At 38.4% G+C, this 22,289-nt stretch overlaps 3 protein-coding genes across 4 annotated transcripts in view; all 3 read right to left on the bottom strand.

Annotated features, from left to right (window-relative positions):
* The window catches only part of LOC144649289 (uncharacterized), a 44,442-nt gene extending 29,835 nt beyond the window's left edge, over nt 1-14,607 (bottom strand). Inside the window, exons 1-5 of one of the 2 annotated variants that reach the window (XM_078508764.1) lie at nt 14,230-14,607; nt 13,701-13,742; nt 726-790; nt 555-635; nt 76-174 (exon numbers count right to left, since the gene is read on the bottom strand). In XM_078508764.1, the coding sequence (XP_078364890.1) occupies nt 76-174; nt 555-635; nt 726-790; nt 13,701-13,742; nt 14,230-14,447 (505 nt within the window). In that variant the 5' untranslated portion in view covers nt 14,448-14,607. The remainder of the gene's footprint in view (nt 1-75; nt 175-554; nt 636-725; nt 791-13,700; nt 13,743-14,229) is intronic. The other variant, XM_078508763.1, reaches the window with a different exon arrangement.
* The window catches only part of LOC144649283 (uncharacterized), a 120,764-nt gene that overhangs the window by 73,056 nt on the left and 25,419 nt on the right, over nt 1-22,289 (bottom strand). The gene's annotated exons all lie outside the window — the stretch shown is intronic.
* LOC144652156 (uncharacterized) lies at nt 16,656-18,347 on the bottom strand. Its single transcript, XM_078512175.1, has 2 exons — nt 17,950-18,347; nt 16,656-17,406 (listed from the first exon to the last, which is right to left on the bottom strand). The coding sequence occupies exons 1-2, from the start codon at nt 17,974-17,976 to the stop codon at nt 17,113-17,115; spliced, it is 321 nt and encodes a 106-aa protein (XP_078368301.1). The 5' UTR covers nt 17,977-18,347; the 3' UTR covers nt 16,656-17,112.

The raw sequence follows: 22,289 nt of genomic DNA, 5'->3' as shown, positions 1-22,289 counted from the left end.
GTGCTTTTCCTTTTAAATTTTGCCATAGTGATTTAAAATCGTTTTAAAACATTGTCCTTATAAGTCTCGTCCTACCTTTGTAAACAATCTCAGCACCACTAGGACATGTGGTCCTTCCCCAGCGAACATACTGCACCCCAGACTTCCCGTCTTGGCCTTTTTCTCCTTTAGCTCCTGTAAATAATAAAGTCTGCCTGCTTAGGTTCAATAGCGTTTTTCAAGCCAAATACCGTCTGTTTGATTGCCGTTACTATTGACTACACTACTTCAGTAACATTTTCCACACAATCAGACTAAAGGGATCGATTTTTTACAAATAAATTCAGAAATTAAACACTTCATCATTGCTAATCCTGGCACCACATTTCTTGCAACTAACTCTAGCTCGTTTTTTTTTCTAGTTTATGTTTTTTCAATATTGTATTATCTTCTGTTTTCTGCTGTAGGTATATGCACTATATATACGTTTCCATTTTTCAAGCTTTGCTAGTTTATATCCTACTCACTATGTATGCAGCTTTCTTATTACTTTAGAAGCGATTTCTAATGCATACCTTCTGGCCCAGTTTGCCCAGGTCGACCAGGAGGGCCACGCATTCCCAAAAAGCCCAGTCCGTTATTTTGGTTGTCCCGCTCTGAAACAAAAAGGAATTGGAGAGTGTTTATTACACGAATGAAAAATGAAAAACAAACTCTGATTTAACTGATAAATTCAGTACACGTACCTTGAAAGTACTTCGACAAGAACCAAGAATAACCAGATTTGCCGGGCTGTAGTAGTACTTCGATTCTACAGAAATTTGTTTATTATAATTAATTTTAATTTATATTAACAAAAACTAACAAAAATAACTTATGCACAAAAATTATTCAATAACACTATCAAAACAAATTGCTATAGAAGTAACTACACAAACAACAGCAACTACACAAAAATTACAGTAACTACACAAACTACAGCAACTACACAAACTACAGCAACTACACAAACTACAAAAACTACAGCAACTACACAAATTACAGCAATTTCACAAACTACAGCAACTACACAAACTACAGCAACTACACAAACTTCACAAACTACAGCAACTACACAAACTACAAAAACTACAGCAACTACACAAATTACAGCAATTTCACAAACTACAGCAACTACACAAACTACAGCAACTACACAAACTTCACAAACTACAGCAACTACACAAACTACAACAACTACACAAACTACAGCAACTACATAAACTACAGCAACTACACAAACTACACAAACTATAGTAACTACACAAACTACAGCAATTTCACAAACTACAGCAACTACACAAACTACAACAACTACACAAACTACAGAAACTCCACAAACTACAGCAACTACAAAAACTACAACAACTACATAAACTACAGCAACTACACAAATTACAGCAATTTCACAAACTACAGCAACTACACAAACTACAGAAATTACACAGACTACAGCAACTACATAAACTACAGCAACTTCACAAACTACAACAACTACACAAACTACAGCAACTACATAAACTACAGCAACTACACAAACTACAGCAACTACACAAACTACAGCAACTACATAAACTACAGCAACTACACAAACTACAAAAACTACAGCAACTACACAAACTACAGAAAATTTACAAAATACAGAAAGTACATAAACTACAGCAAACTACATAAACTACAACAACTACACAAACTACAAATTCTACACAAACTACAGCAACTACACAAACTACAGCAACTACACAAACTGCAAAAACAACAGCAACTACACAAATTACAGCAATTTCACAAACTACATCAACTACATAAACTACAATAACTACACAATGTAGCGCAATTACATAAACTGCAGTAACTACACAAACTACAGAAATTACATAGACTACAGCAACTACACAAACTACAGAAGCTTCACAAAATACAGAAACTACATAAACTACAGCAACTACATAAACTACAGTAACTACACAATGTAGCGCAATTAGATAAACTACAGTAACTACACAAACTACAGCAAATACACAAACTACAACAACTACACAAACTACAGCAACTACACAAACTACAGCAACTACACAAACTACAACAACTACACAATGTAGCGCAATTAGATAAACTGCAGTAACTACACAAACTACAGCAAATAACAAACTACAACAACTACACAAACTACAGCAACTACACAAACTACAGTAACTACAGAAACTACAACAACTACACAAACTACAGCAACTACACAAACTACAGCAACTACACAAACTACAGTAACTGCACAAACTACAGCAACTACACAAACTACAGCAACTACACAAACTACAGCAACTACACAAACTACAGTAACTACACAAACTACAGCAACTACACAAACTACAGCAACTACACAAACTACAGTAACTACACAAACTACAGCAACTACACAAACTACAGCAACTACACAAACTACAGCAACTACACAAACTACAGCAAGTACACAAACTACAGTAACTACACAAACTACAGCAACTACAGAAACTACAGCAACTACACAAACTACAGTAACTACAGAAACTACAAAACCAACACAAACTACAGCAACTACACAAACTACAGTAACTACACAAACTACAGCAACTACACAAACTACAGAAACTACACAAACTGCAGCAACTACACAAACTACAGAAACTACACAAACTGCAGCAACTACACAAACTACAGCAACTACAGAAACTACAGCAACTACACAAACTACAGTAACTACAGAAACTACAACAACTACACAAACTACAGCAACTACACAAACTACAGCAACTACACAAACTACAGTAACTGCACAAACTACAGCAACTACACAAACTACAGCAACTACACAAACTACAGCTGTTGTTTGTTCAGTAACATGAACGAAACTGAATTTATTATGAGTGAAAAATGAATAAATACACACTACTAGGATACGTGCAATAAAGGTGCTAGTGCATATAATTATTAATACATTGTTAGGTGCAAATGAATGTGCAAGTGATAATTACATAGTGCAACACCTTTCCCCTTTTGGAAGATGAAAAATAATTATGAAATGTCCATATTACGAAATGTCCATACACGCTCCATCAATTAAAATTGAAACACTATTTGTCTTAGCTGTTGTTAGTCAAGGAGAGTCTTTAAATATCGAAAGCAATGTCCAAATGTATAGTCAAAGTTCAATTCGCTTGAGCGTTCATTCCATTATAAAGTTATTAAATCTTGCGGGGAGTCTACGTTCTCTTGTTGAACGGCGAAGTGGAGGTGCAACTTCGTGTTCCATTGGAAGTGGAGGTGCAAGTTCGTGTTCCATTGGGTGATCAGGTTCTTCTGTTGGTTCACTTTCAGACGGTAGGGATGCAGTTTCAAATCGGTCCAATCCTCTATCATAGTTGTCGACTGGTTCTGCCTTTGCCTCCCTGATTTGTGCGTGGTTTCGCCTTACTGGTCCCACAGCTGTGCTCACGATGCAGGAACTTGGGGCAGGTTTTCCAATTACCTCCCCATAGATCCAGGGTCGATGTTTGTTTGTAGGCCTAGGTTTCACGTACACTTTTTCTCCTTTTGAGAATTCGGTAAGCGGCGCCGATGCCCTCTTGTCGTACTGGGCCTTTGACCTCCGTCTTCTTTCCCTAATGTTTCCTTGTACTACGCTTGGGGACACTGTCTGTGGAATAAGTTGATGCGGAGCTGTGGGGATTATGTCGTGTAGTCTTCTAGACATGAGGCGTTGTGCTGGTGAATAATTGTATCCTTGCTGTGGTGTGTTTCGGTATGCCAAAAGGGCCAGGTAGGGGTCCTCGTGGCGAGACTTTTTCAGAATGTTCTTTGCAATCTTGACTGCGGACTCCGCCTTTCCGTTCCCTCGGCTGTGGTATGGTGATGATTTGCGTGTAATGAATCCGTATTCTCGAGCAAAACGTGAGTATTCATGGCTTTCAAACTGCGGGCCGTTATCGGTTATGCACTCGTCTGGAATTCCATGTCGAGCAAATTGCCTTTTCATGGCTCGGACAACTGTGTTGGCTGATGTGTTCCTGCCGAGGGGGTCTAGTTCAAAAAAGTCGCTGTAATGGTCGACCATAACGAGGTAGTTGTTTCCGTCCAGCTGAAATAGGTCGGCACTTATTTTGGACCACGGTCTGGTGGGTATCTCATGGGATTGCATTGATTCTCGCGGTCGCTCGCTTAGGTACTGGGCACAAAGTCCACATGATAAGGATTTCTCCCTGATTGCGGCTTGCATTCCTGGCCAGAACAGAGACTCGCGTGCTCGTCTTATGCTGCTGTCGGCTCCCTGGTGCGCTTTGTGTATTTTCTGTAACATCTCGTCTCGTAGAGTGGCTGGGACAATAACTTGATGGGACCTGTAGAGGACACCGTCATAAACTGAAATTTCATCTCTAAAGTTCCAATACAGCCTTAGCTGCTCTGGGGCTTCCTTTCTTTCTGAAGGCCATCCATTCACTATCACCGTATGTAGAGCTGCTAGCACTGGGTCTTTGGCAGTTTCTCGTCTTATTCGTTGCAGAGTGTCGGGTGTAACTTGATTTGGTTCAAATTCCATCTCAGCCATTTCCAGACGGAATACTTCGCATTCTTGCTTGTCAGTGGAGGTGGGCTGATCAGTGACAGGTGCGCGAGACAAAGTGTCCGCAATGTAAAGTTCCTTTCCTTTCTTGTATCGGACAGTGAACTGATATCTCTGTAACTTCAGCATCATTCTTTGCAGTCTGCGAGGAGCTTTGCTAAGAGGCTTCTTGAAAATCGTCTCGAGCGGCTGGTGATCTGTATGTACCGTTATGTCGCGTTTCCCGTATAAGTACTGGTGCCACTTATCCATGCAAGAGACGATTGCAAGGCACTCTTTTTCAATTTGAGCATAGTTCTTCTCCGTACTGTTGAGGGTATGTGATGTAAAGCAAACAGGTTGATCATTTTGCAGCAATACGCCCCCGATCGCATCTTCAGATGCATCCACTTGTAGCATGACGGGAAGGTTTGCGTCGTAGTAGCGCAATACAGTTGCTGAAGCAATGAGGTTCTTTGCCGAGTTAAATGCATTTTCATGATTGTTTGACCATAGGAATGAAACATCCTGCTTGGTCAAGTCCCTCAATGGAAGAACTGTTTCTGACAAATTATGGCAGAACTTGCTTAAGTATTGGCACATACCGAGAAAACGCTGCACCCCAGATTTGTCAGTGGGCGTTGGCATCTCTGTGATTGCTGCTACTTTGGCTGGATCGGGCTCTACGCCTTTGTCGGTAAGCTTGTGCCCCATGAAGGTAACAGAGGGAGATTTAAACTGCAATTTTTTCGCCGAGAGTCGCAAGTCATGGCTGCTGCACTTTCCTAACAGGGTCATGAGATTTTTGTCGTGATCGATGTCAGCTTCCTCTTTTGAATCTCCGCATCCAAACACACAGATGTCATCGGCAATGTTTATTACCCCGTCTAAACCCTCTAAGAATTCATGTTGGCGCCGTTGGTATTCCTCCGGTCCTGAGGCGATCCCAAATGGCATGCGAGTGTAGCAGTAGCGACCGTTTGGTCCCTGAAACGTAGTGAGTAGAGAAGACTCTTCATCCATCACAATGGTGTGAAAAGCTTCGGATACATCGACAATGGTAAACACTTTGGCCTTAGTCAATTGTGGAAGCTTTTCTTCAATAGTCGGAATTGTGAACTTGGGTCTTCTGATGGCCTTGTTTATCGTTTGACTAGGATCAATGCATATGCGAAGTTTGCCGTTCGGTTTCTCTTTCACCAGGATGTTTGAGAGCCAGTCTGTGGGCTGTGTGACCGGCTTTATGATGCCTTCATCACAAAGTCTCTTTAACTCGTCATTTACTCTGTCCAACTTGGCCACGGGAACTCGACGCGTTGAGGCGTGCACTGGAGTAACATTAGGATCAAGATCGATGTGCAACGGGGTTCCAAGTGGATTTCCGCGACCCGGCCTAAATACGTTTGAGTAGTTGTGTAACACGTCTTCCTTTGTCAGTTTTCCCAGTGGTGGAAGTGACTGCGTATTGCGCGGAATCTCTTCTTCAACTGCGTTTATTTCATCAGCGTACACCTTCAAGTAATCCAGGGCTTGCGCGTCTCTTCCGCTGAGAAGTGGGGGTTTCTGATTAGGCACGTTTACCACAAGAAAATCAATGGTGTGAATCTTGCCCCTTCTGTCACAACACAGCGTTACTTGGCCTTCAGGACGAATGGTTTCAGTTCCATATGTGTTAATCTTGCTTTTGGTTCGCGAAATCTTTACGTCAGGAAACAACTGGCTTAGTAGACTGCTAGGTATAGTGTTGCACGTGGATGCCGAGTCGATCTGTGCTTTCACAACTTTTGTTTTCCCACCTTGTATGAGGTGAAGATGAGCAAAATATTTCCTTGCAAGCTGTGGGGGTGTCTCGCAATCCGCCACAAACGCTTCTTCTCCGTTGTCTTCATCGACAAAATTTGATTGCTGCTGTCGCCCTTGTCGACGTCTTGATCCACCTTTACAGGCACGTGCGAAATGGCCAGTGATCCCACACTTAGCACATCTTTTGCCAAAGGCTGGGCAGTGCCTTTGACGGGGCTGTTGATGGTTTCCTCCACACCAGAAACACTGTGAAAATTGCTGTTCTTGCCTTGGATTTACAGATGTCAATTTGCTCGTAAAATTTACTTGTTCCTGTTGTGTGTTTACTTGTTCCTGCTGTGTGTCCCGGGCAGTTTTCATGAGCTGATTCGCAACCATAGTCGCTTCGAACGTTTTGGCAACTTCGACAACTTCTCTTAACTTAACCTTTGTTTGTGCGGTGTCTTTGTGTTTGTGTCCTTTCCCGATAAGTTTCACTCGAAGAGCATCAGACGTCAAACCGGCGATAAATTGGTCCCTCATTAGCTCATCAGCGAAGTCTTCACGCTGGGGATTTATTGCTCTGAAATCGGCCAAATGTATACGTGGGGGCGTGATAGGAGGGCCGAATTCTCGAGGTTATAACTCTGGTTTTATTTGAGTTTTCGAATTGAAATTGACACATACACTAAAGCTCCGTTAAACACATTTTTTGCACTTGAGGTTGCCATGGTTACTGGTCACGTGACTGTCAACCGGCGAAACTAAAATTTGAAAACTCTCAGAGTTTTCTCCGGATTCATTATTAAGCCAACAATAAAGATATCTTACATGAATGTAGTACATAAAAATCGAGAAAACTTGTCCGATTTAGAATCTCAAATTTCACTACTGTGACGTCACAATTAAATACACTTAAAATGGAATGCATGGAATGTTGTCAATATCTCTAAGACTATGAATGATAACGAAGTACAGCTTTCAGTAATTTACTTTGCTCAATGAGATAATTTATTTTATCTGTCTTTTAGATCAGTACGGTGAAAAACAGAAAATCTTTATTTTATGACGTCATTTATTGTGACGTCACAAAATTGAAATTCGAGATTCTAGATCGGACAAGTTTTTCCGATTTTTGTGTATTAAATTCATGCAAAATATCTTTTTTGTAGGCTTAATATTGAATGAGGAGAAACGTTTTTAAGTTTCATTTTCGCCATTACATAGTCACGTGACCAGTAACCATGACGACTACAAGTGCAAAATATTGTTCTAACATAGCTGTCCTTTATGTGTCAATTTCAATTTGATATGTTTAATATAAGCAGAGTTAGACCCAAGTGAATTCACCCATCCTATCACTTAGCCACAAAAGCATTGGCCGCTTTCAGAGCAAAAAATCCCCGGCGTGTTCGTATTCACACTGTGCTGCTTGGTTACGTATTCGCGTCTCCCAGGAGGCGATTGATTCGTTTTCGTTTTGCAGCAAGCGAAGAAACTTTTGTCGTTCGCCTGACACTCCAATGCTAGCACCATAATATACTTTAAGGGCGGCAATAACACAATGAGGTTTCTTTAGATCGGCTTCGCTAAGGCCCAAGCTATATTTATACACTGTTCTTGCTGCCGGGGATAATGATGCGCGGAGGCAAGCCATTGCCGGCTTTGTCGGGCTTCAACCACTTCTCTGCGTCAGATTCTTTCGACGGATCGAACCACGAATGCATTATGCAGTAATCTATTAGGTCCTCAATATACGTTTCTAAATCGCGTTTGTCATCGCCTGTTGTCTTGAATGCAGGAAACGGTGTATTGAAAGCCATATCGCTGTATCCTAAAAACACTAGATCCGCTAGATCCGTTAGATTAGAGAACTTTCACCGCTGCCACCATGTTGTTTGTTCAGTAACATAAACGAAACTGAATTTATTATGAGTGAAAAATGAATAAATACACACTACTAGGATACGTGCAATAAAGGTGCTAGTGCATATAATTATTAATACATTGTTAGGTGCAAATGAATGTGCAAGTGATAATTACATAGTGCAACACAGCAACTACACAAACTACAGCAACTACACAAACTACAGCAAGTACACAAACTGCAGTAACTACACAAACTACAGCAACTACAGAAACTACAGCAACTACACAAACTACAGTAACTACAGAAACTACAAAACCAACACAAACTACAGCAACTACACAAACTACAGTAACTACACAAACTACAGTAACTGCACAAACTACAGTAACTACACAAACTACAGCAACTACAAGTACAGCAACTACACAAACTTCAGCAACTACACAAACTACAGTAACTACACAAACTACAGAAACTACGTAAACTACACAAACTACAGTAACTACACAATCTACAGCAACTACACAAACTACAGCAACTACACAAACTAAGGCAACTACACAAACTACAGCAACTACAAAAACTAAGGCAACTACATAAGCTACAGCAACTACACAAACTACAGCAACTACACAAACTACACTAACTAAATGACAGAAATTTCACGAATTACAGTAATTATACAATCTACAGCAACTTCACAAACTAAGGCAACTACACAAACTAAGGCAACTACACAAACTACAGCAACTACATAAACTACAGTAACTAAACGACAGCAATTTCACAAATTACAGTAATTATACAATCTACAGCAACTTCACAAACTAAGGCAACTACACAAACTACAGCAACTACACAAACTACAGTAACTAAATGACAGTAATTTCACAAATTCCAGTAATTATACAATCTACAGCAACTTCACAAACTAAGGCAACTACATAAACTACAGTATTTACACAACTACACAAACTACAGCAACTACACAAACTACAGCAACTACACAAACTGCAGCAACTACACAAACTACAGCAACTACAGAAACTACAGCAACTACACAAACTACAGTAAGTACAGAAACTACAACAACTACACAAACTACAACAACTACACAAACTACAGCAACTACACAAACTACAGTAACTGCACAAACTACAGCAACTACACAAACTACAGCAACTACAAGTACAGCAACTACACAAACTTCAGCAACTACACAAACTACAGTAACTACACAAACTACAGAAACTACGGAAACTACACAAACTACAGTAACTACACAATCTACAGCAACTACAAAAACTACAGCAACTACACAAACTATGGCAACTACACAAACTACAGCAACTACAAAAACTAAGGCAACTACATAAGCTACAGCAACTACACAAACTACAGCAACTACACAAACTACACTAACTAAATGACAGAAATTTCACGAATTACAGTAATTATACAATCTACAGCAACTTCACAAACTAAGGCAACTACACAAACTAAGGCAACTACACAAACTACAGCAACTACATAAACTACAGTAACTAAACGACAGCAATTTCACAAATTACAGTAATTATACAATCTACAGCAACTTCACAAACTAAGGCAACTACACAAACTAAGCCAACTACACAAACTACAGCAACTACACAAACTACAGTAACTAAATGACAGCAATTTCACAAATTCCAGTAATTATACAATCTACAGCAACTTCACAAACTAAGGCAACTACATAAACTACAGTATTTACACAACTACACAAACTACAGCAACTACACAAACTACAGCAACTACAAGTACAGCAACTACACAAACTTCAGCAACTACACAAACTACAGTAACTACACAAACTACAGAAACTACGGAAACTACACAAACTACAGTAACTACACAATCTACAGCAACTACACAAACTACAGCAACTACACAAACTATGGCAACTACACAAACTACAGCAACTACACAAACTACACTAACTAAATGACAGAAATTTCACGAATTACAGTAATTATACAATCTACAGCAACTTCACAAACTAAGGCAACTACACAAACTACAGCAACTACATAAACTACAGTAACTAAACGACAGCAATTTCACAAATTACAGTAATTATACAATCTACAGCAACTTCACAAACTAAGGCAACTACACAAACTAAGCCAACTACACAAACTACAGCAACTACACAAACTACAGTACCTAAATGACAGCAATTTCACAAATTCCAGTAATTATACAATCTACAGCAACTTCACAAACTAAGGCAACTACATAAACTACAGTATTTACACAACTACACAAACTACAGTAACTACACAAACTACAGCAACTACGTACATAAACTAAGGCAACTACATAAACTACAGCAACTACACAAACTACAGCAAGTACATAAACTAAGGCAACTACATAAACTACAGCAACTACACAAACTACAGCAACCACACAAATTACAGTAACTAAATGACAGCAATTTCACAAACTATAAAGCCTTTATAGCTAGTGCAAGCGGAATTACACAGAGTATAGTAACTGGCACAATCTAAAAAAAAATCATTGACTGCATCAACTGCAGAAACTACATGTAACAAAAACAAGCAGCTTTGTTCGAAGCCTGTATTGGAGAATTATTTGCCAGGGAAAATATTTTTTCTAGGATTTTGCCACAGTCACAGATTTTTTATAAGCTAGCAGCAAATTTTTGAAAAGCGCAAATGTCCGATTTCGCTGATTTTTGTTTAAGCTCTGAAACAGCTGTAATTTTAAGCGATAAAAGCTCGAAAAGGTTATGAATGAAATTTTCTCAGTTCTCCGAAAGCTTCCGTGATATTTTTAAACGTAAACTTATATTTATTAGAACATATTACTTGAAATTAGTTAGACTAAACAATTCCATATACTGTTAGATCTTGATTAATGCTCCCAACCCATGACATGAAAACAAGACAACAAGTTCAGTGGGAGAAAAGGGGTAAGGGGTGAAGTGCTCGAGTTGGTTGGCAACGAGAGGTTGGGAACAAACACAACAACATTCCCTGGTTCCCAAGCAACTGGGGTCCTAAGACCCTTGGGAACAAACAACAACACTCCCTGGTTCCCAAGCAACTGGGGTCCAAAGACCCTTGGGAACAAACACAACCACATTTCTGGTTCCCAAGCAACTGGGGTCCTAAGACCCTTGGGAACAAACACAACCACATTCCCTGGTTCCCAAGCAACTGGGGTCCTAAGACCCTTGGGAACAGTTCCCAAGCAACTGGGGTCCTAAGACCCTTGGGAACAAACGCAACCACATTCCCCGGTTCCCAAGAAACTGGGGTCCTAAGACCCTTGGGAACAAACACAACCACATTCAGTGAGGCTATGGGGCAAAAGGGCGAATTGTATGGAGCACTTCACCCCTTCCCGTGGTTTATTTACTTTAACAAAAAACAACACTTAGCTAAGATGTTCTAAACCTATCGAAGAAGATCATAAATAAAAGTCAGTTAACGAATAACAGAATGGTTGAGTTAGTATGTGCCAGCTTGACACTTAATGTAACAGTTATATCAATGTCTCGAGAAGAAGAGATGTTGCTCAAGGCCAACAGCTGTAAGCTTGAGTTGGCATACAAAATGTTAACAATAGTAACATCTTAATAAGCAGACATGCTGCTTCAGTTCATAAGCTCTAAGCCTGAGTTAGCATACAAAATGGTAACAATATAAAACCAATGTCTCTATAAGCAGACATGCTGCTTCAGTCCATAAGCTCTAAGCCTGAGTTAGCACACAAAATGGTAACAATATAAAACCAATGTCTCTATATGCAGACATGCTGCTTCAGTCCATAAGCTCTAAGCCTGAGTTAGCATACAAAATGGTAACAATATAAAACCAATGTCTCTATAAGCAGACATGCTGCTTCAGTCCATAAGCTCTAAGCCTGAGTTAGCATACAAAATGGTAACAATATAAAACCAATGTCTCTATAAGCAGACATGCTGCTTCAGTCCATAAGCTCTAAGCCTGAGTTAGCATACAAAATGGTAACAATATAAAACCAATGTCTCTATAAGCAGACATGCTGCTTCAGTCCATAAGCTCTGTGCCTGAGTTAGCATACAAAATGGTAACAATATAAAACCAATGTCTCTATAAGCAGACATGCTGCTTCAGTCCATAAGCTCTAAGCCTAAGTTAGCATACAAAATGGTAACAATATAAAAACAATGTCTCTATAAGCAGGCATGCTGCTTAAGTCCATTAGTTCTACTGAAACGAGTAGCATGCGAAAAGGTAACAATTATGATAGTGTCTATATAAGCAGACTTTCTGCTTTAGTATATTGGCTCTGGCTAATGTGTGAAAATAATAATAATCATAATCATAATAAAGGACAACCTCTACATGGCAGTATTTGTGTGTAGAATTTTAACATTGCCTAAATGTCTACAAGTACTATGCTAGAAGAAAACCAAAGAGGGTTGGGTGGGTGGGAATTATTGTCAGAACCATTCTAGAGCTCAGAGAATTTGAAGTAAAATTAATGATGTCTAGATGAAACCGCATGGTCTTGATTGACATGATAGAATAGGGGCAATATGATTGGCCAGCCCGAAATTGCAGTACATACTGGTACAGAAGCGACTTTGACCTTTGAATGTAACGCAAGAGTGTTAGTCTTGCAGCCTATTGCGTGACAGATCTGTATATTTGACTGGGGTGCTCTTTTTACTTCTCTGATCTCACATTCATGGTTGTGGCATTAACTTAAATTTATATTACACATAAATTGGCATTAATATTCCATATAAATTCGCTTTAATGCTCCCAACCCATGACATGAAAACAAGACAACAAGTTCAGTGGGAGAAAAGGGGTAAGGGGTGAAGTGCTCGAGTTGGTTGGCAACGAGAGGTTGGGAACAAACACAACAACATTCCCTGGTTCCCAAGCAACTGGGGTCCTAAGACCCTTGGGAACAAACAACAACACTCCCTGGTTCCCAAGCAACTGGGGTCCAAAGACCCTTGGGAACAAACACAACCACATTTCTGGTTCCCAAGCAACTGGGGTCCTAAGACCCTTGGGAACAAACACAACCACATTCCCTGGTTCCCAAGCAACTGGGGTCCTAAGACCCTTGGGAACAGTTCCCAAGCAACTGGGGTCCTAAGACCCTTGGGAACAAACGCAACCACATTCCCCGGTTCCCAAGAAACTGGGGTCCTAAGACCCTTGGGAACAAACACAACCACATTCAGTGAGGCTATGGGGCAAAAGGGCGAATTGTATGGAGCACTTCACCCCACAAATACACGAAGTGTATTCCCCATAGACGAACAGCATGCAATATAAAATAGGTTTATATCTTTACGTCTATGCAAGTATTCGCTTTAAAGATTGGGAGTAATAGAGGGTATCTGATCGGCAGTAAACTGAGTGTTGTTTTATTACAAACCTTTTCTCCAGTTTTTTCAATCGCTTAGTACTTTCGTTATGCCTGTGACAGAAGGAAAGGACTGTTAAAAATGCTCTAATAAAAGTTTTTCAAGCTTTCAAGAAGGGCAAATGATAAACGAATTGACAAATAACCAGTAAGTAGGCACATTAATTTTGCTTTGGTATTCACGCTATTTTTAAGATTTGTTTTAGTTCCGGAGTTTCTTATTGATGAATTGTTTTCAAGAATCAAGATTTGTCTCATATATCATTAAATTGTCTTTCTTTTTTCAACTGATCCAGTCTGTAGCATGTTAAAGTTAGTTTCATCGCTGAGTTGCAGTTTTCCTAGTGGCTATTAGTTATTATTTATAAATAATGAAAATCATTGTTTTAAGCTTTAATAAGTTAGCTGAATCAATGCCACAACTTAATTTTTTCATTAGAAAAGACGTTTTCGTTAGGGATGACCTGATCGATCCATTTTACAGTAGCTACTCTGTGTTTTGTTCATTAGTCGCAAACTACAAAAAAAAAAAAATACATACTTTTTCTCCATGTCTTGCAGTCGTTTCAGAATATCCTGGGTCGCATTATTTTTAACGGATCGTCGTTCTCGTAGCGGCTGGGGATGTTTTTCATCATCTTCCATTTCTCGGCGAAAACCATCCGGAGTTTCGTCCATGGCATAAATGCAATGTAGGGCAAAAGACATCGCAAATACCGCCGCGAAAAGCAGGCCGATGTGAGATGCGAAAAGCTTCATAGCGGTCTGAATAGGCTTTGAATCGTGGAGTTAATTCCTAACCCTGCGAAAAATATCAGTAAACCTTCTCTTCACCTCAAGAAAGTTGTGTACGTTGGGAAATCGCGATGAAATCTTATTCGTTAAATATGGAACGTGATTGGTAGTTTAGAGGAAACAATACATTGAGTCATCGGCGAGAATTTTCTCGTTTATAAGGGCTATGAAATTAGAATTACAATAAAAAATAAACTGTCATAAAAACAAGATAAAGAATACAAATAATGCACGGGTGTCTAAAGCTTTTTTTTTTTGGCTATTTTATAAAGTTTAGATATATATATTATATATTTAAGGATGAGGATTCAGGCCAGTCGAATCAGACACGGTTGGAAAATGTTTTTTTTCGTCTTGAGCCGCAAGTTTAGCTTTTAAGTGTAGCAAAGGAATAGTCAGGCCAGTGTTCTCCTGTTTAGAGGTCAAATACAGACATTTTGTTCACTTTGACAACTATTGCAGTGACCATATAAACATTGAGGAATGAAAAATTTGTTTTCATTGCGTGACAATTTGTCATAACGTGGCGGAATTATCATCGAAATAGACTTTCACCCTTACGCTGGCAAAACACTATCCATTCATTTTGTCAGCCCTGTAATTTTCACTGTCTTTTTGAAAGTAGAAACTTATTTTGGACTTTTTTGCATTGCTGCAATGCTAGTGAAAATAAACTCTTACCACGTGTAATAACATTCGTGGAAGGTAAACAGGTCGTAAAATTGTCAATAAGTCAATTTTAGGTCGTGCGTAAGCAAGTTGATGTTTTTCACTTCGCGATATACCTTGTGACGCCGAAAAGCATTTTACAAACCATTTTTCCGAACACCTTTAACGTTAATATTTGGATATCCAACCTCAGGCCTTTTGTTATTAAACTTCTACGCTGTAAGGTAACGTTTTGATGAGTACTAATAATGAAAACGAAGTTTACAATTTGCGACAACTTACAAGACTGTGACAGCTTTTGTCTGTATATTAAATTGCAAATAATGAGGAAACGATCTCAAGCTCGAAAAATAAGATACAATATCTTTAGTGTTCTCTGACTGTAAAAGAACGCTAAATATTTACAGAATATTTCAAGCAAAACGAACCTCTCGCCTATTAGTTTTAAATGACTGCAATAGTTTGATAAAGTAAACTGCGCGATTCAGTTATTTTAAAATGAGGAACTGAATAAATCAAAGGATATTGACAATAGCTACAAACTTGTAAATCTCGACTCATTCAAATTGCTGATAACGGTGGGAAATGGAACCACTATACAGTATAATAGCCTTTAGTAACAGGGCGACATCGACAGATTTAAGATTCTTTAGTATTTTAATGTGACATCTTTTAAAGTGCTACTGTGATGAAATTCGCATGTTTCCTTTCGTAGCCGTTTTAAAATATTATAAAGTACATCATATGAGAAGAAAAATGCCGTTTACAGTTTTCAAATATCTCTTTTCGTTCTAGAGATATTCAAGTTTTTAAAATATGCAAATTAGCAAAGTTATGACGTCATAGACTCAACCAAATTTGGATCAAATATGAAGAAAGTGATAACTTAGCCAATTTGTATCGAAACTCTCTGATTTTTTGCAGTACTACTCTGCTAGTTGAGTTGCACAATATGAACTTTACAATTTGGTTACCATGGCAACATACTAGGTTCCAGATCCCCTGATGTTAAAGGCTTTTCTGGCCAATTCTGGTATTTCTTTTTGATATTTGCCGATGATACTTTACATGTGTGATGTGGCAAGCATATGAATAGATTAGACAGGCGTCTTGGCCGGGTTACATTTTTCCGAACTGAAAAATTCTAAAATATTAAAAACAAATTCATGGGGACTGGAAAAGAGTTAGTTGCCATGGTAACATAATGTTGTTATACGTGTAAGTGTGTCAGCTGCAGAACTATTAGTCTGCCAAGTTTCATTGGTCTCCGCAGAAAAATGATTGAGATAACTCAATTTTTGTACTTGCGATAAAACTGGGTTGAGTAGATGACGTCATCAGTCCCCTAATTTGCATATTTTACGATTTTTTTGAGCTCAAATATCTCTGGAACTAAAAAAGATATTTGAAAACGGAAAACGCCATTTTGAATCTTTCGTTAAATACTCTATGAAACGCCTAAAATTTCAAGGGGTGAAAATTTGATCATAGTAGCACTTTAATTATGATGGAATATAATTTGACCCTCCTCTACACCGTCCTCAAATGAAGGCAAATGATTATAATGGTGAAGATTCCTAACATAATGTAAAACCGTATGTAATAATCCTTCAATGATTCATACACTAAATACGTTTAATGGCTGGAAATTCGGTCGCGAAACGCTTCTCGCATTTTCACCCTGTTTAACATTTTCCTTCATTTGTATTATTTTCCAAGTTATCCACTTTATTATTTACATAAATATATATTGACTAAAAATGTACTTCTTTTAGTGAGATATCTAACTGAATAACTTGGGATGATGATATCGTTTATGAATATGACAAGTCCTTTCACTTGACCGCAACCATTCTCCGATTCATGTTCAAAACAATCTCTAACAAAACAGAACAGGACTATTCGGATCATTCATTAACGAGCTAGGGCAGAATTGCATGACCATACTTCCTCCGAGCGTTCACAAATCACTGATGTAAATGTTGAATTCTTCGGAACTTGATGCCGATTGAGGAGTAAATGACAACCAGGAGCCTGCCAAGTACTCTCGTTTTTGTATTGAAGAAAGGCAAGCAGTTTTGCGTACATCAGTTTGTTGGAAGAATGCATCAGTAGTGACGGCAAAACAAGGGCTGAAAGGATTCCCAGCGCTACCATGTGAGAATTCAGTCAGACGGTTCCATGGGTCCGTGCCCAGCAGGTTGAAAATTTTCTTTAACAAACGGCGAAATAGCGTTTCGTGTCCTTGCGTTATCTGAATTAAAAATCAAAACAAAGATTAAAATAAATTCTTCGTGATTGATGTGAATCCTGATAAAAGCTGAACATTTCATTTTAGCTCACTCTTTCGTAGGCTTAATTTATAAGTTTCTAAAATTTATGAACAAGCCTCGGATTCATGGATGACTTGTGACTTTCACCGGCTTATTTGGCACAGATTGGTGGTTGAAGCTCGAAAACTTCGAAAAACTTGTAAACCTTGTTTGCTAGTTTCAATGGAATGTTCATTCAAATACCGTGGCATTCATGATGCAAATTAAAAATAAGTTATATAAGGAACGATTAAAAGAGTTCCTCGGTTTCATTGAGCTGAATTTGTTGCGTGAGATCGAATTCACAGATATCAGAATAAAGTCCGACATTCGTGGACACTTATGTGCTAACTCATAATTTCCTTCTACTCTTTTCAAATGCTCAGATTATTTGCTCCTATGCACTTCTTAGTGTACCTACGTTTTGGCCACCTCCAAAGCAATCGTTTCTAAAGAAAAATACATACGTACAAAATTAAATTTACCTTCATAATCCTTAATTTCCAGGCCATTTACCCCGGCTCTTTCTCTTGCTCAATGAGCCGGCGAATCCTGAGACGCCGCTGTTGTTAATAAGTATGACTCTTCGGCGCTGTTCGCGGGAAAGACTTTTTGTTCGAGCTTGATAATTCGATCGTTCACGTTCAAATAAATAAACACGATTCCAAGTAAAAACCCCACGATGCAGAAGAAAAATAGAAATATTAAGGCAAATCGCGAAACGCGGTCATCAAACCGTTTTCCTGTAGGAGTCATGCTGATCACGGGTGTCGATTCAGCTGATGTAAAAAGTATCGGGAATTTAAATTATGCATACGGGCCAGTATATTTGTTCAATGGTGTTAAGGCATTTATGCAAAATTACACTCCAGAGGGATTTAAAACCTGACACCTTTTGTTTTTATTATTTACTTTTAGATCTAGTGCAAACTTTTCAGTCTGCCTTTTAAGTGCGCCCAAGTTCTTTGCCTTCCCTTTTTCTTTCTTCAGTTTTTTGATAACGTGATTAATTCTTGCTGATTCTGTCAAATCCATGAGTACTGTTTGAAAGGCATAGCACTGGAGAAAAACAGAGAACCTCCTAAGCCTGAGCTAAAGAAAACATATTGCCATTCTTAAATAATGTGCTGAAAATCGTTACAAATGAAGCTTATATCAAAGCAAAGAAACCACTAACTTTAAATTGGGTAGGGTCAGGGGGAGAAAGTGTATGTGTAATTTTCACTTTGCAGCTTTCTGTCACCCATCCCCCCGATACCCTGAAGGAAACGTATCGTCACTCCTAATATGGACTAAAAATCTTAGCAAATCAAGTTTATATCGAAAGTGGGAATATATATTGTAACTGGGAACAATATGGACGCTGCCAATTTTTGCAGTGGTTTGTTCTGTTACAGCTATAATGATGTAGTTAACGTACCGAAAAAAACCTGAACTGGAGATCCATAAAGAGAAAATACTGAGTAAGTTGTATATATGCACCCGTTTTCAAGACTGAAGATGGAAATGGAGAAACGTTGTTCAAGGGACACTGTAACGGGGATTATAATGCTTTTCGGTTAAAAAAACGTGCTAAAATAATTGGAGAATAGGTCTTATTGTATATGAAATGCACCTAGTACATTAAGATGAAGATATAAAATTAATTTTTTTCGAAGGAAGAAGGGAGCTATAATAATTTTTAGGTGTTTTTTCCAGTCCACAAGGACAACAATTGAAAAAAAAAACCCGGCCTGATTTTTTCACTGAGTTGAGATCTAAAGTTCCTGATGGCATCACAATAATATGGCTTTTTTATCGCTTCAGTACACTTGCATGGTGATTTTTAACAAAACTGGACCACTATTCGTAGGTTCCATGTGTCTTCAGGCTCTTGAGTTTTTGAAGTGAAACTGTTGACGGTGTCCCTTTAAAGAAGTATAGGAGCCAAGCTGCGTTGAAATAATATTAAACGTGTCCAAGACGGAACCCGTTTGCAAGCCATGTCACCGTATGTTCTTGTATGAGACGTGTATGTCATGATGTAGGGGAGGCTGACTTTATAAGAACCAGGTCATTCCTTTCTTCAACCTGTATCTATGGAAACAGCGCCAGTCAATTATCGCTGTTGTCCTCTGACTATTGTGCAGCAATATGAACTAAACTCAGTTTATTCTTTATTGATTTGGTTTTGTTAATCAAGAATATATTTATCTGTTTTGAAACATTTCTTGGTTGAAAACGTCAGGGAAAGGGGGACTGTTCGTTATAGTCTATGGCTTGGGTCTCTTTCCTGGTCGTTTCATAAAATTCTGGAAATTCAAATTTGAATTTGGGAAAAAGTTACTGAAAACACTTGACTCGATACAGTTATTATCATAATGCATACAGCTAATTCGAGAAAGGTTGTCGGAAAAAAAGCACAAAAGTGCACGCGACAAGACTGAAAGGTGGTCTGGGTATTCACTTGAATTTTGCATATTGGCCTAGAGGAAATGTACAAGTTTGTATTTTTGCACGTGAAGATTTTGTTTGTCGTCTCAGGAGGGCCAACAGCAACGGAAGCTAATAGGTAACAACAGAAGTAGTTTAATTATTTTAGCAGAATTTTTTCACATAAACCGCTGTGATATCCAAAGGTTTAATTTAATTTATTTGCAGTTTTAAGTTGGCGCCACAGCTGAGTCTACAGGAATCCTTCCTCAAGAAGTAACTCGAACGTTTTGTAAGAGTCCCAGTATATAACGTAGACTCATCTGCGCATGCATTTAGCACAAAGTGTTTTGTTCCAGAAGGATAGCATGTCGCTTTCTGAAACAGATATATACCTTTGTGCTCTTCACATGAAAAGTAACATAGCTTAACTTCCCGTTTTACTAAGGACAGACGATCAGGTCCCCCCCCCCCCCACCCCCAATCAGGAATAATTAATTGCAGACTATTGAAAGTTTACACCTATTCGTAAGCGTTAGGGCATTAGGGCCTTAGCGGTTTAGTAAATTTTGGCACATGCTTTAAGGCAAATGGGAACTGGTTGTTAAAAGTAAATCATAATCTGAATCCCTATGATACATTTTGTCTCCTTGCTGTTGTATAGAAAAGCACCGTGCACGATTTCATGTTAAGCCGAACCTTTATTACACTACAGACCTTAAATTACACTTCAGAGTTTTATTACATTTAGGACCAAAAGTTATTACACTTAGGACCTTTATTACATTTAGGACCAAAAGTTATTACACTTAGGACCTTTATTACATTTAGGGACATTTATTACATTTGAGGCTTCAACACAGGTTACTCCTTAATTTTGGCGCGAAATTTTAAAATTGCCATGGTAACGTAGTTAGCGGCAAGATGACGTCCGTAATAAAAGATGTTTTAAAGCTTAACCTTTGTACATTTTCGCTTTAATTTAATCTTAGTCAGCTAGCCTTGGCCTGTAATAAAACTTTTGATGATATTTTATATTTCAAAACGTCAAAATGACTTCTAGACTTAAGTCAATTACAGATAATTACATAAATTGTATCGAGCAGATTTTTGAGCGTTTTACACGGGCACCGTTTTCAATTTCATTCAAGACGAACTAAGGTCATAATGTGAGAAATAATCGACAGTTGATTCATCTTTGAAACTTTTTGTCAACAGCAAAAATAAATCTCTAAAAAGTTTTCTTCAAAGACTAAAAAACTTGAGCAAAATGTATGCTTTCAACTTTTCAAAGCTCGGAGTTCGCGATGCAATATACCAGTCAAAAACCTACGATTGCAAGCGTAATTTGTCACCAATGATATTGAAATGTAACGTTATACTCGTGAAATTAGGAAATAATAGCCCAATTTCGATATTTTAAAATTCAGCTCTAAACAATAGACATCACTACGAGGCTCCGGGGAATAAACCCCACAAACTCTATAGTTTGGTCCTCGGAGCCTCGTCCTGAAGTTTATTGTTTTAGGCTGAATTTTAATAATTTCCCTCGCCTAAAGGCTCGGGAAATTATTAGCATTTTGACAAAATGCGCGTGAAATTATTTCCTAATTTCACTCGTCACCATTTGATTACCAATACGTATCGTGGCTTTATCACAGTTATCATAGCAATGTTTTGATCATGGTGACCAAATGTAGACAAAACTTTTGACGCAATTTGAAATTTTAAAAATTCAAAAAAATGAACCCGTCAGCCACTTGTACAGTACTATAAACACCTTACCTTGCTGTGAGATACATTTCTTAATCCCGAAGGTGACGACGCAGTGTGGACAAAATATAATCGTTATAAAATAACTGGAACTTATTGTTTAGATAACTGAAATGACATCCAGGAATAATGAACAAGGTCGCCGTTGGCTTAAAATTATTGGAGTTAACTCTGTAAGCACAGTTACATAGATTTCGCATCTTTTTTTATCTTTTCGGACTAATGCGCTTCTTATCTCTTTTGAATTTTTGGGCGTTTGAGAAGTGTCGCATTGTGTTGTTTTGCAAAGTTGCTGTCATTGAAGTTCATTTGATCAGCCAAACAAGCCAGAATGACGGTAAATGAAATTTATTAAAAGTCGCGCAGTGCGTGGACGAAAACTCTCTTAGACTCTCGTGAAAAATTTAAAGCGAGATGGCACTCATCTGCAAAATGCGGGGTCCAAATTTCAGAAGGTCGCGCATCGCGCGCGTTCAGCTTATCACAAATGAAAATGGTGCATACAATTAAAGATAATAAGTAGTATATTTGGTTATAAAACAACATTCAGCATTTCCTCGAAATAAAATCCATAATATAAAAATTCTCCTAAAAGAGTATTGCAGGTTTTGAAAATCGCAAAAAATGAGGCAACCAAATT

The sequence above is a fragment of the Oculina patagonica genome, chromosome 4, assembly GCF_052425735.1.
Source record: "Oculina patagonica isolate OP01 chromosome 4, crgOcupat, whole genome shotgun sequence".
In the NCBI taxonomy this organism is placed as follows: domain Eukaryota; kingdom Metazoa; phylum Cnidaria; class Anthozoa; order Scleractinia; family Oculinidae; genus Oculina; species Oculina patagonica.
Note: the sequence above shows the minus strand (reverse complement) of the source record. Positions and strands in the feature narration are given on the sequence as shown.